Source organism: Ruditapes philippinarum, unplaced genomic scaffold, assembly GCF_026571515.1.
Source record: "Ruditapes philippinarum isolate M1 unplaced genomic scaffold, ASM2657151v2 ctg885_1_1_1_1, whole genome shotgun sequence".
Lineage (NCBI taxonomy): Eukaryota > Metazoa > Mollusca > Bivalvia > Venerida > Veneridae > Ruditapes > Ruditapes philippinarum.
The window spans coordinates 215,702-227,719 of NW_026857915.1; the positions used below are offsets into that span (position 1 = coordinate 215,702).

Consider the following 12,018-nt stretch of genomic DNA (forward strand, 5'->3'; position numbering starts at 1 on the left):
TAAAGTTTTAGTTCGGAATGAATGTTTTGTAGACAAGATAAGATTTTTTACATTAAGCATTATTCAATTTAACATTAAAATTGAAGCACAAAATAGAAGCATGTATATAAAACTTGCAATTCTAAAAACACAGGCAATATTATTCAAAAATGAACCTAATTTTTGCCTATTGGATCTTCATTTATATTTTCAAGTTTATTTATGTAGTCAGAATTTCAAGAAAAATGTTAACTTTAGGAACATTTTGCATAAACTAAGGTTATCTCTCCAAGTTGCCAAAGAAAAAAAACTTTTGCCTCACTTTGTAATTAAACTTGGCATGGCACTAATGTATCTATAGCTTTGTCCACCTTCCTTTCTCATCATCCGTTATACTCAATTTTTTGTCAGATTTTAAAACATAATTTTTTCCCCATATTCCTATTACAGCAATTCATTACATTTCTCTTTTATCTATCATCATTCTTACTTTTTTATAAATATTTTCCCCATTTAATAACTATTTTCTATATTACATAAACCATCATTTTAACCATTCTCTACTTGTCAGTGCTCATCACCAGCATAATGATATCAAAAACCCTAATTTCACCTTCAAAATGATTAACAGCATTTTTATCACCATCAGGGCTCTTATACATACAGCATTGTCTCAACTAGCCCTTATTAACCAACATTACTATTCTGAATACTCATCTCACCACCACTTTCTTCCTCACCACCTATATAAGCAGCATTGCCACCAAATTAGACCTCATTACATCAGTATTGTCATCAATCACACTTTTATCACCAGCATTGTCATCCTCAGCATATTCCCCTCTAACTATAATTATATCACCAATATTGTCCCCACTACCCTTATGATACCAACATTGTCCTCACCATTAACTATAATATCACCAGTAGTGTCCCCACTAACCCTTATAATACCAGTATTGCCCAAACTAACTATAATATCACTAACATTGACCCCACTTAAACACTCATATTACCAGCATTGTCTCCACTAACTATGATATCACCAGCATTGTCCCCACCAGTTGTAATATTACAAGAATTGTCCCCACTAACTATAATATCATCAGCATTGTCCCAATTTACTATGATATCATCAGTATTGTCCCAACTAGCCCTCATATCATCAGCACTGTCCCAACTAACCCCTCATATCACTAGCATTGTCCCCATTTATTATGATATCACCAGCATTGTCCTTATTTACTATGATATCATCAGCATTGTCCCAACTTACCCTCATATCATCAGCACTGTCCCATCTAACCCCTCATATCACCAGCATTGTCCCCATTTATTATGATATCACCAGCATTGTCCCCATTTACTATGATATCATCAGCATTGTCCCAACTTACCCTCATATCATCAGTATTATCCCCATTTACTATGATATCACCAGCATTGTCCCCATTTACTATGATATCACCAGCATTGTCCCCATTTACTATGATATCATCAGCATTGTCCCAACTAACCCTCATATCATCAGTATTATCCCCATTTACTATTATATCACCAGCATTGTCCCCATTTACTATGATATCATCAACATTGTCCCAACTAACCCTCATATCATCAGCACTGTCCCAACTAACCCCTCATATCACCAGCATTGTCCCCATTTACTATGATATCACCAGCATTGTCCAAACTAACTCTCATATCATCAGTATTATCCCCATTAACTATTATATCACCAGCATTGTCCCCATTTACTATGATATCATCAGCATTGTCCCAACTAACCCTCATTTCATCAGCATTGTCCCAACTAACCCCTCATATCACCAGCATTGTCCCAATTTACTATGATATCACCAGCATTGTCCCCATTTACTTTAATATTTTTAACATTGACATTTACTTTACAATTTCATTTGTTATGGCAAAATGATGTCATCTTTAGAAAGCAATTCATTCATAAAAGGCGCTTGGGAATGACTTCATTTAAAAACATTGACTTGTCTTACATGGGGGATGTAAAACAGGTTTTTCTAGCACCGGTGTAAACAGAAGATAATCCTATCTGATGTGCAAGAAAAAATCATTCCTGTTTCAGCGACATAGGACCTCAATTGTGTTGGTGCGCTGTAAAACCAACCAAAAATTTTATTTAAATGATTACAAGCCTTATACATACAGATACTTAAAGAAACTGCACTGAGGTCCAAAAGCATAAAATCTTAAGATTTGAATTTCTATAATGAATCAACACGGGCCACATAAACAAAAAGATACACAATAGATATAAAAAAATTATACTTAACATGAAATTGAAAATTTTATCATGGTTCTATTAGTATCTAATTTGAGTTTAAAGCTACATTATATGCTTTTCAATATCCGGTCATTTTATATTTCACATAATTGCTCTGGAAAAAACTTAGCAAATAATCTGAAAGTTTTAACACCACAAGTTATTAATGTCCAGACCGTCATCAAATTGTACATAAATCTCGAAAATATATTTTAAGTCCCATGATGCCAAACTTGGAGTCCCTTTAAGAATTAGGAGCAAATTGTATTGAAATATTATAAAATCTTGAAATTTTTTTAGAGGGTGGGAGATCTTGTTTCATCAGTATTAATAGATCACTATGATTAATAACAATAACAACAAAAAACAACACAAATTGTCTTGTAAATAATTATACCCCCACAAACAAAGTTTAGGGGGGATATATAGGAGTCAGCTTGTCGGTCGGTTGGTCGGTCGGTTGGTCGGTCGGTCGGTCCACATCATGGTTTCCGGACGATAACTAGAGTTTAGAATGAGGTATTGTAATCAAACTTGGTATATAGCAACCTTATGTGGAAACTCCGGTTGGTATTACATTTGGACCCCCTGGGGTCCAGGTGAAGGTCACCGTTCCTAAAAATAGAAAAATGGTTTCCGGACAATAACTAGAGTTAGGAATGAGATATTGTTATCAAACTTGGCCTATAGCAAGCTTATATAAAGACCTGGGTTGGTATTGCATTTGGGCCACCTGGGGTCAAGGTCAAGGTCACCGTTACTAAAAATAGAAAAATGGTTTCCGGACAATAACTTGACTTAGGAATGAGATACTGTTATCAAACTTGGTGTATAGCAAGCTTATATGAAGACCTGGGTTGGTATGATTTTGGGCCCCCTGGGGTCAAGTTCAAGGTCACCGTTGCTAAAAATAGAAAAATGGTTTCCGGACAATAATTTGACGTAGGAATGAGATATTGTTATCAAACTTGGCCTATAGCAAGCTTTTATGAAGACCTGGGTTGGTATTGCATTTGGGCCCTTGGTATTGCATTTGGGCCCCCTTGGGTCAAGGTCAAGGTCACCGTAAGGAAAAATAGAAAAATGGTTTTCTGACTATAACTAGAGTTAGGAATGAGATATTGTAATCTAATTTGGTGTAAAGGAACTTATATGAAGACCTGGGTTGGTATTGCATTTGGACCCCCTAGGGTCAAGGTCACCGTTACAGTGTTACTAAAAATAGAAATATTGTTTCCGGACAATAACTAGAGTTAGGAATAAGATATTGTTATGAAACTTGGCGTATAACAAGCTTATATGAAGACCTTGGTTGGTATTGCATTTGGGCCCCCTGGGGTCAAGGTCAAGGTCACCGTTACGAAAAAAAGAAAAATGGCTTTTGGACAATAACTAGAGTTAAGAATGAGATATTGTAATCTAATTTGGTGTATAGGAAGCTTATATGAAGACCTGGGTTGGTATTGCATTTGGACCCCCTAGGGTCAAGGTCACCGTTAAAGTGTTACTAAAAATTGAAAAATTGTTTCCGGACAATAACTAGAGTTAGGAATGAGATATTGTAATCAAACTTGGTGTATAGCAAGCTTATTTCGAGACCCCAGTTGTGATTACAATAAATTGAAATATTTCTTTGTACACAGTTGATAGTTTGTGTTCAAATTTTTCTTCAGACTACTTTTTTTTCAAAAAGTCAAAGTTGCGGGTGGGGGTATTAATCACCTTCAGTGATAGGTCTAGTTTTCATTAACAGTGAATTATATGATTTAAATATTGTAATAAAAACTTTTTGAAAGGTTAATTTACTATTATTTTTTTTATTTCAATCTTATATGACTATGTAGAGATAATATAGCAATTTTAAATTATAAATGTTCCTTGAAAGCAAAATACAATTAATTAAGAGCCTTGGATTTACAATTCTGCAATTTTGGCAACAAAAATGGGTAAAATGTAGAAATAAGTATTTATGAATATGCCAGACCTAACTTAATATCTGCAAATATAACAATACTGAAATTTATTGTATTGAAATTTAACAGCAAAACTGTGCTAACTAGAGTTAGTACAGTGTTATCATCCAATAAGTAAATTTTGATTAATGCAACACAGTTCTAACTTGAGTTAGCTCTCTGTTGCATTTAAGTTATAATCACATTTGAGATAGAGCAATATGCCAAGTGGTAAATAAAACCCATAAAATTTCACAAATATTTCTAATATTTTATTTACTGATGTATTTCATGCAATTAGACTAAAAAATGCAAAAAAGTCATTTTTGAAAAAAAATCAAGTTAGACCAGTGTTGCGTTCAGCCATCGAAATGTCAATATAGCAGGGGAGTATGTCACAGTTCAGAACTGTTCACTTTTTAGGGGAGATGATGTGTAAGTGGCCAGATAGCGGTATGGTATTCCGAGGGTCTCAGGTTTGAATCCCGGTCAGGCTGCACATTTTTCTCCACCCTGTGACATATTTATAAACTGAGTGTCACTCGTCAAATTGTTCAGATGCAAATATTTTAGATTTTAGGTCAAATTTTGAGAAATAAAACTTTATTTCAATCTAAATTAAACTAAACCTATGGAACATAATATAATTATCAAGTTGAATTTTAGAAAATTGGGCTTTAAGAAACTTTTGGATATTAATGAGTCACAACTGACGTACATGTAGGGAAATTGGTATTAACACAGCTATGACTTTAATTGTAATAAAGGCTGTGGTATTGACAAGTAAAATATCTCTTTTGTATAATATTGATTTTTCTGGTAAGAATAAAATATAGCCTATTGAAATAAAATATATACTTTGCAAAATAAACAGATGATTCCAAAGGGTTTAACTTCACAATTATTAATAGTAATTGCAATTCATTTTTCTTCAATGCCCTGAGTGCAGATTTTTAATTCATTAATATATGTATGAAATGTTGCCCTAATAAATATTTATATGTGGTATTGAAAATAAGTCTTACTCTTTGAAATAGGTTTGTATATTTTAGATTTTTTATAAGATTAAAATTGGTGTTGATATGAATGCCTTTTTGGCTCAGGTTTTAAGGTTTGAGGCTGTAAAGGAATTATCTAAGTTAAATTCAAACTCAGATATTGGTTTGAAATAAGCTCAGAATTTGCGATAACCAATGAAAATCTTGAGATTCTATATAAACAGAGCTTAGAAAATACTTTTATATAACATTGAGGCCAGAGTTAAGTATTCCAATATCATTAAGTATTTTTTTATGCCCTATAGCAATTGCCTTGCTGTTGGCCAGATTATTATGTCCAGGTTATAACTTTTTTTTCATGAACAGATTTTCTTCAACTTTCTTGTTCAGAATTGTTAATCATCATGTCAGAGTGTGTGTTTGGCATCCATGGCTGAATGGTTTAGGTAATTGACTTCAAACCATTTGCCCCCTTACCACTGAATGGTTTGAATCTTTATAGGGACTTTAATTTCTTTCATGTGAGGAGGTTATCAAGCTAGCTTATGGAACGTCGGTGGTTCTACTCTGGTGTCCGTTTGTGCCTGAAGGGCAACTGATGTCTTCCTTCACCAGTAAAGCTGGAAAGTCACTTAGATGACCTAATTAAGTATGCAGTGTTGGTGCGAACAATTCTGGGTAAAGTTCTGTGTCCAGTATTATTCTTCAAAACTATGAATTATTATTTATTACAAGCTTCAGGATTATAATTATGGATCAATTTGCAAGGCATGGATATTGAATGAAATCATCTTTTTGAATGGCTGCATTAAAATCCGTGCTCTTGTTTAAATATCAAGTACTAAAATAGTATATCAATCTGTCCTATTGACAGCTCTTGTTTATTTGTCTTTTTCATAGTCAATTTGGAGTAAATTGTACCAGTATTTACACATAGTTAAATACATGTTTTATGCTAAAATAAAGTTCTTTGGGTTTCATGTAAAAACCACTATCCTTCAAGTATTTTAATTTTGAGACTGTAGAACCGACATCTTTGTGGTAATGCATGAATAACAATTCAGTGCCTTCTTTGTTAAACTCATTTCTGTCTATAGTACCTGAGTGTTTCTTATATATCATTTTCCTATGCCTGCTTTTGGAGAGAAAAGGGGAATATAGAAATGGACTCCGTCTGTCCATCTGTCTGTCTGTTGGTTACACTTCATGTCCAGTCCATAACTCAGCCTTTATCAAGAGATTTTGAAATAATTTGGCACAATTTTTTACCATAATGAGCTGACCTGTCATGGGCAATAACCAGAACACAGGTTAAGGTCACACTTGTAGATCAAAGGTCAACATTGCCTGATTGAGGATATATTTTGTGTCACATCATAACTTTTTCATCCATCACAGAAAAGCTTGGCACAAATGTTCACCATAATAAGGTGTGTCATATACAACACTCAGGCCCCTACTTAGAAGCCAAAACTTACTTAGTCTGTTAAAGAGCCTGTTTTGAGTCCAGTCTACAACTTTTCAATTCATTCAAGGATTTTCAAATACATTTGCACAAATATTTACCATATTAACACAATGTGTCATTTGCAAGTCCATCCTGAATGATTTTCAAATTATCTCCCTTTTATGTACTTTAATAATTTTCAATAATAAAAAACCCTGCTCAAATGATAAAAAGTGCTCAAATGTATATCTATTGACACATACAGACTTATTTCAAAATTATACATTGTAAGGAATTTATTGTTGCATGTGCAGATCTAGCATTTATCAAGATATTTCACTAAAAGTCACTTAAATTGATTTAAATTATACTGATGTATGCTTTAAAAAAGACTCCTGTTAAAAAAAACTCCTGTTTTACAACTGTAAGACGACTGAAAAACACCTGTTTTTGTAAAAATACAGGTCTTAGGGACCTGTGTTTGCAGAATTTGACATTTTGACTAAGAAATACAGGTATATTTTAACAATTTTACAGGTGTATTTTTGAGACAAGACCTGTGTTTTAGATGTTCACATGTAATTCTGATACTTACAAAATATTGAACTGATATTTTGTGCTGAAAATAATCTACGTCCAAAACTACAACTGTATTTTCAATGATAAAGATGTACAATTCACACTTAGGAAATCTTTTAGAGAAATTGTTCTTATTTAAATACTTTAATATCTTTGATGCAATTGTACAGACTGCATGCACATTATGTACACTTAGGATTTAATTTTTAACATTATGTAAGCTGCAACGATACAGCCAAACCCGTATTGCGATATATTGCGATATAGACAGCCTGTATTGCGATACGTATTGTGGTACAGTGTATACTAAAATAATTAAAGAAAACAGTAAAACGTAAGCTATATTTCAACTCTTCTTATTATTCTTTTAGAACACATACATGTATCTATAGAATGAATAAGTACCCTGTGTCCTTGAGGCTTTTTAAATGTTTTTCTTAAGAAATATCAACATGTCAACAACTTCTGGACTTAAAGCTGCCCTCTGGGCAGTTACAATATCCCCAGCAGTACTAAAGACACGTTCTGAAGGGACAGATGTAGCAGGGATACACAGTCTTTGACGTGCCAAGCTTGATACAAGAGGGAACTGCCATTCATTATTCTTCCACCACACTAATGGATCGGATGACATTGGAACAAGTGGTTCAGTTTTAAAGTTTTCAATTTCAGCATTTGCACGTTCCATATCAGATTTAATTTGTGTTCTGTCCTCTCTCACAAAAATAACATCTCCTAGGATAGACGCTAAACCACCACTTTCACTGGGAGCTGACTGGGTAGTAATTGAAGCTCTGATTTCACTCACAGGAGGAACTGCTGGCTTAACATCTGAAATGAAATATGGTCAAGTGTTGTCAGCTAGCAAATGTACATCACAACTAGATATGCTCAAACTGTATAACAAGTTTAACAGCCGGGGAAAACCTAAAAAAATAATTGTGTTTAGATACTAACAAAATGTAGACAAAGTGATGAAATTGAACAGTCATAGATGGTTAAAAAAATCTGCCAAATTAACTACCTGCAGAAGTGTCATTATCTGGCATGACTGGAAGTGGGGGTGTATGAGATGCCTCTCTCGTGACCACGTCTGCCTCTGGTTCTACCTTAACCTTCGCTGGTCTTGTGTTGGCTGCCAGTGAACAGATTCTGTGGTATGTGTCAAAGGCTTCCTGTTGTGTAAGGCATGAAGCCTTAAACCGAGGATCCAGTACTGTACACTCCTGTAAAAACTCGTTAATGCTGTTGTATCTGAAATACAAATCAATATCTTAAGGTACAGTTTAAATTAACCAACAACGGAAATTTAAAAGCAATTACTACTTTTTTTCAAATACACATGCTGATTGCAATCTATGCTTCTACAGGATCTTTTCAGATAATATTATTTATTTTACTTGCATACAAAACACTTGATGTTGCGAGAACTAAAATTCATGGGTTTATGTTACCTAGGTTACTTGATAATTTACATTACAAAGTCCATACTGTGATATTCATCACAATTAATAATTTAATATTTCAGCAATAAAAAGTATATAATATACATGGGTAACGGTGTAAGTTAATAAAAATAAAAACTTACCTGCTGTTCAAGTCATTACGCATAGCCTGCTTCATCTGCTTGATAACTTCCATGTCTCCTTCCTTTACAATCAAATCGTGCGAGAGTAATTTCGTCTGCAGAGGGAGTATGATGGATACAGTTGGCATCGTCTCAGAACAAAGTACAGTTGTTATGGCTTTTAGAGGCAAGAGGCAGGTCATGATCTGTTCTGCTGTAGTAATATCAGCGTCCGACAGTGTAGATATATCCCCGGCATTGGCACGAACAGATTTGTCAATGAGTGATGCATATACTGCAGGTTGCAATTCAAGGAATCTCTGCAACATGTCTGCTGCAGAATTCCATCTAGTCGGGACATCATGAATAAGCTTTAAGTTTTTAAGTCCTAACTGTTGTGTTTTCACTTTCAATAAGGCAGTGGCTGTGGTGCTTCGGTGGAAAAATGATACTACGCGACGAACTCTCCCCAAAATGCGTGACACCGTCGTTACCTTAAGGGCTTTCTGAGCAGCCAAGTTGAGAGTGTGGGCAAAGCAACCGATGTGAGGTGTGCATCCTGCCTCTTTGGCTGCTATACCCATGTTTGCAGCGTTGTCTGTTACAAGGGGTGGTGAAGGTTTAACACCCCACTCAGAAACTGCGTCCGTCAACACTTTCGCTATGTTTACACCAGTGTGACTCTCGGGCAGCTCTCTCGTTTGCAAGACAAATGATTTCAATTCCCAGTCCTTCGTTATTTGAGAGCATGTCACTGTGATGTAGGACTGGGTGGACCTACTAGTCCAGCCGTCCGTCGTTAGTGCGACTGTAGATTCTTTCAAGCATGACTTAACATACCCCACGCGTTCATTGTACATGTTCGGTATAACAGTTTCAGAAAAGTACGTACGTGACGGTAGGTCGTATCTAGGGTCTAAAACACGAATCATATCCTTAAATCCATCATTTGAGACAACACTAAACGGTCGAAGATCATTAACAATGAATTTTCCGACGGCTTGCGTTATGTCCTTATACCGCTGACTTGTAGGCTTGTATTTGGAAGTCTGCCCAAAAGAACTCATAATTGTCGGCTGCTTTACGGTTGACGCTGTTGCCGCGATCAAACTAGTACCAGACTTGCATGCACCTTGTTGCAGATTGATTTTGTGGTGTCGAGTCAAATGTGTATTTAGATTTGTGGTCCCTCCGCTGTAGCGAATATCCATCTTACATTTTTTACAAACGGCTATGCCGTCCTCAATTTTTCCTGTAGATTTTCTTTTTTTTAAGTTGAATTCCACCCATATTTTACTTTTAGCTTTCTCATTTTCAATTAGTTCAAAATCTTCTTTTTCCATTTTTTTATTTCAGTTAATCAACAATTTTAATCAGTCCTAACTTAAATTGCGTAACTGTGTGTAATTTAATAAAGCGTGATCAAAGCCGCACTCTGAAAATGACGTCACACGATTCTGCTACTCGCGCGGTAAGATCAAAGAGCTTCGTCAGGAAAAGTTCGCGGCGGCGTTTCTTTATACATCACAGGGACCGACTAGTGTCGGCAATTTTTTCATGTTGATGTTTTGTTTTTGATGTCGTAAATCGTTGCTTACTGATTCAAAATTGAAGTTTCTACATTCATGTTATTTCGGCATAAATATTAAAGAAAAAACCGCAATACAGGGCAGCTGCACCGCGGTACGTATCGACCCGAGACTGTATTGCAATATACCGGTATACCGGTATATCGTTGCACCACTATGTAAGCAACTTTGAACTAAGAGTGCTATCTTAATTTGAATATACATGTACATTCATGTATATGATTATTTAGTTTTAAAAAATATGAGATAGTTCACATAGGCCTGTACTTGTTGTTCTTTTAAGTATAAGAAGAACAACAACAAAAACTACAACAACAACAAACTGATACATGTTCTTTAATTCAAGACTCCAAATTTGCAGACAATTATGAGTTATTCTTCACTCTGTAAAGTTAATTGTTATGAAGTAAACTCATACATTATAAGCTCTCTTAATCTAGTTTGTAGTATAAATAACCTGTTGATAATTTCTTACAAGTAGGATAAATAAATAAACGCTGCCTCTATTACTCTACAATGATTTTACACAACTGACCGATTTTTCACCATGCACTGACCAATCTGATTATGGTAACCACCTGTTTTCCCACCATAAATTCTGCTACAGTCCAGACTCTTCCATTTGATTTTTTCTGGGGGGAAACAACTTTATAGATTTTAAATGAAGTCTGTTTAGAAGTCGACATTGCAAAGTTATCTTTAAAAACTTATTATGAATTTGAAATTCTACATTACACTTTTTTTTCTCATATGTCTATATAATTGTGAAAGTAAAATGATGGGTGCTTTGATTGTGGAATACCCTGTTTAACATTATGCATGATGAATCAGTCCAGTTCTACAGTTGTAAAATTTGAAATCTGAGGTATTTGTGGAAATAGTGCTCATGTATCACAAAGGATCTTATTGATAATTAAGAAATTGTGAAGTTGTAAGCAATTTCCTAGGCAATATTTTGTATAAAATGTTTGGGTGTAAATTCTTTAACTTTTCAAAGAAAAAAATCAAGGCTTCAGTCTTGTTAAAATGACAATATTCTGGATTATGCGATATGCTGGTTGTAAATAAAATTTGAACCTTGGACAAGAAGATGAAAACCAGAATCATAAAAAAAATCAGGTAATAACTTTTGGATACATTTATGCAAAAAACAAGTATTATTTCAGGTCTACTAGCAATTATTTTTATCAACTTTATTCTGAAAAAAATAAATAGTTTACATTCTGTTTACCCAGTTGGAAAATAATTTTTAAATGTAAATTTTGTCACCAATAGCATTTAATTAGATACTACAATATTGACTGTTAACTGCTTTATATTTTTTAATACAGTCTCAAAGAGAAGATATTAAATACATTTATACTTAACTTCTAATTAATAAGGTCATAATTTATTTCCATATTTTTTATAATGAACTATGAATTTTGTTCTTAAAGGTTACAGTACACCCCCAGAGACGTTTCCACATGAAACAAAGCAAAGGACTAAAACAGACATGGTAAAACGAAATTAAAGTTGAAATAATTAGAATAGTTTTGGCAGAAATTCATGGTTAAACAAAATAAGTCTCTTTAAAAGTTGCACCTTAATTATTAAAGTTAAGTTACC

At 34.2% G+C, this 12,018-nt stretch overlaps 2 protein-coding genes across 2 annotated transcripts in view; one reads left to right on the top strand and one right to left on the bottom strand.

Moving 5' to 3' along the window:
* LOC132751499 (E3 ubiquitin-protein ligase rnf213-alpha-like) overlaps nucleotides 1-12,018 on the top strand; it is a gene marked incomplete at its 3' end in the record, with an annotated part of 150,663 nt that overhangs the window by 10,466 nt on the left and 128,179 nt on the right. The gene's annotated exons all lie outside the window — the stretch shown is intronic.
* Nucleotides 7,483-10,032, bottom strand: LOC132751510 (E3 SUMO-protein ligase ZBED1-like). Its single transcript, XM_060741685.1, has 2 exons — nucleotides 8,843-10,032; nucleotides 7,483-8,508 (listed from the first exon to the last, which is right to left on the bottom strand). Exons 1-2 carry the CDS (start codon nucleotides 10,030-10,032, stop codon nucleotides 8,271-8,273), a joined length of 1,428 nt encoding a protein of 475 aa, XP_060597668.1. The 3' UTR covers nucleotides 7,483-8,270.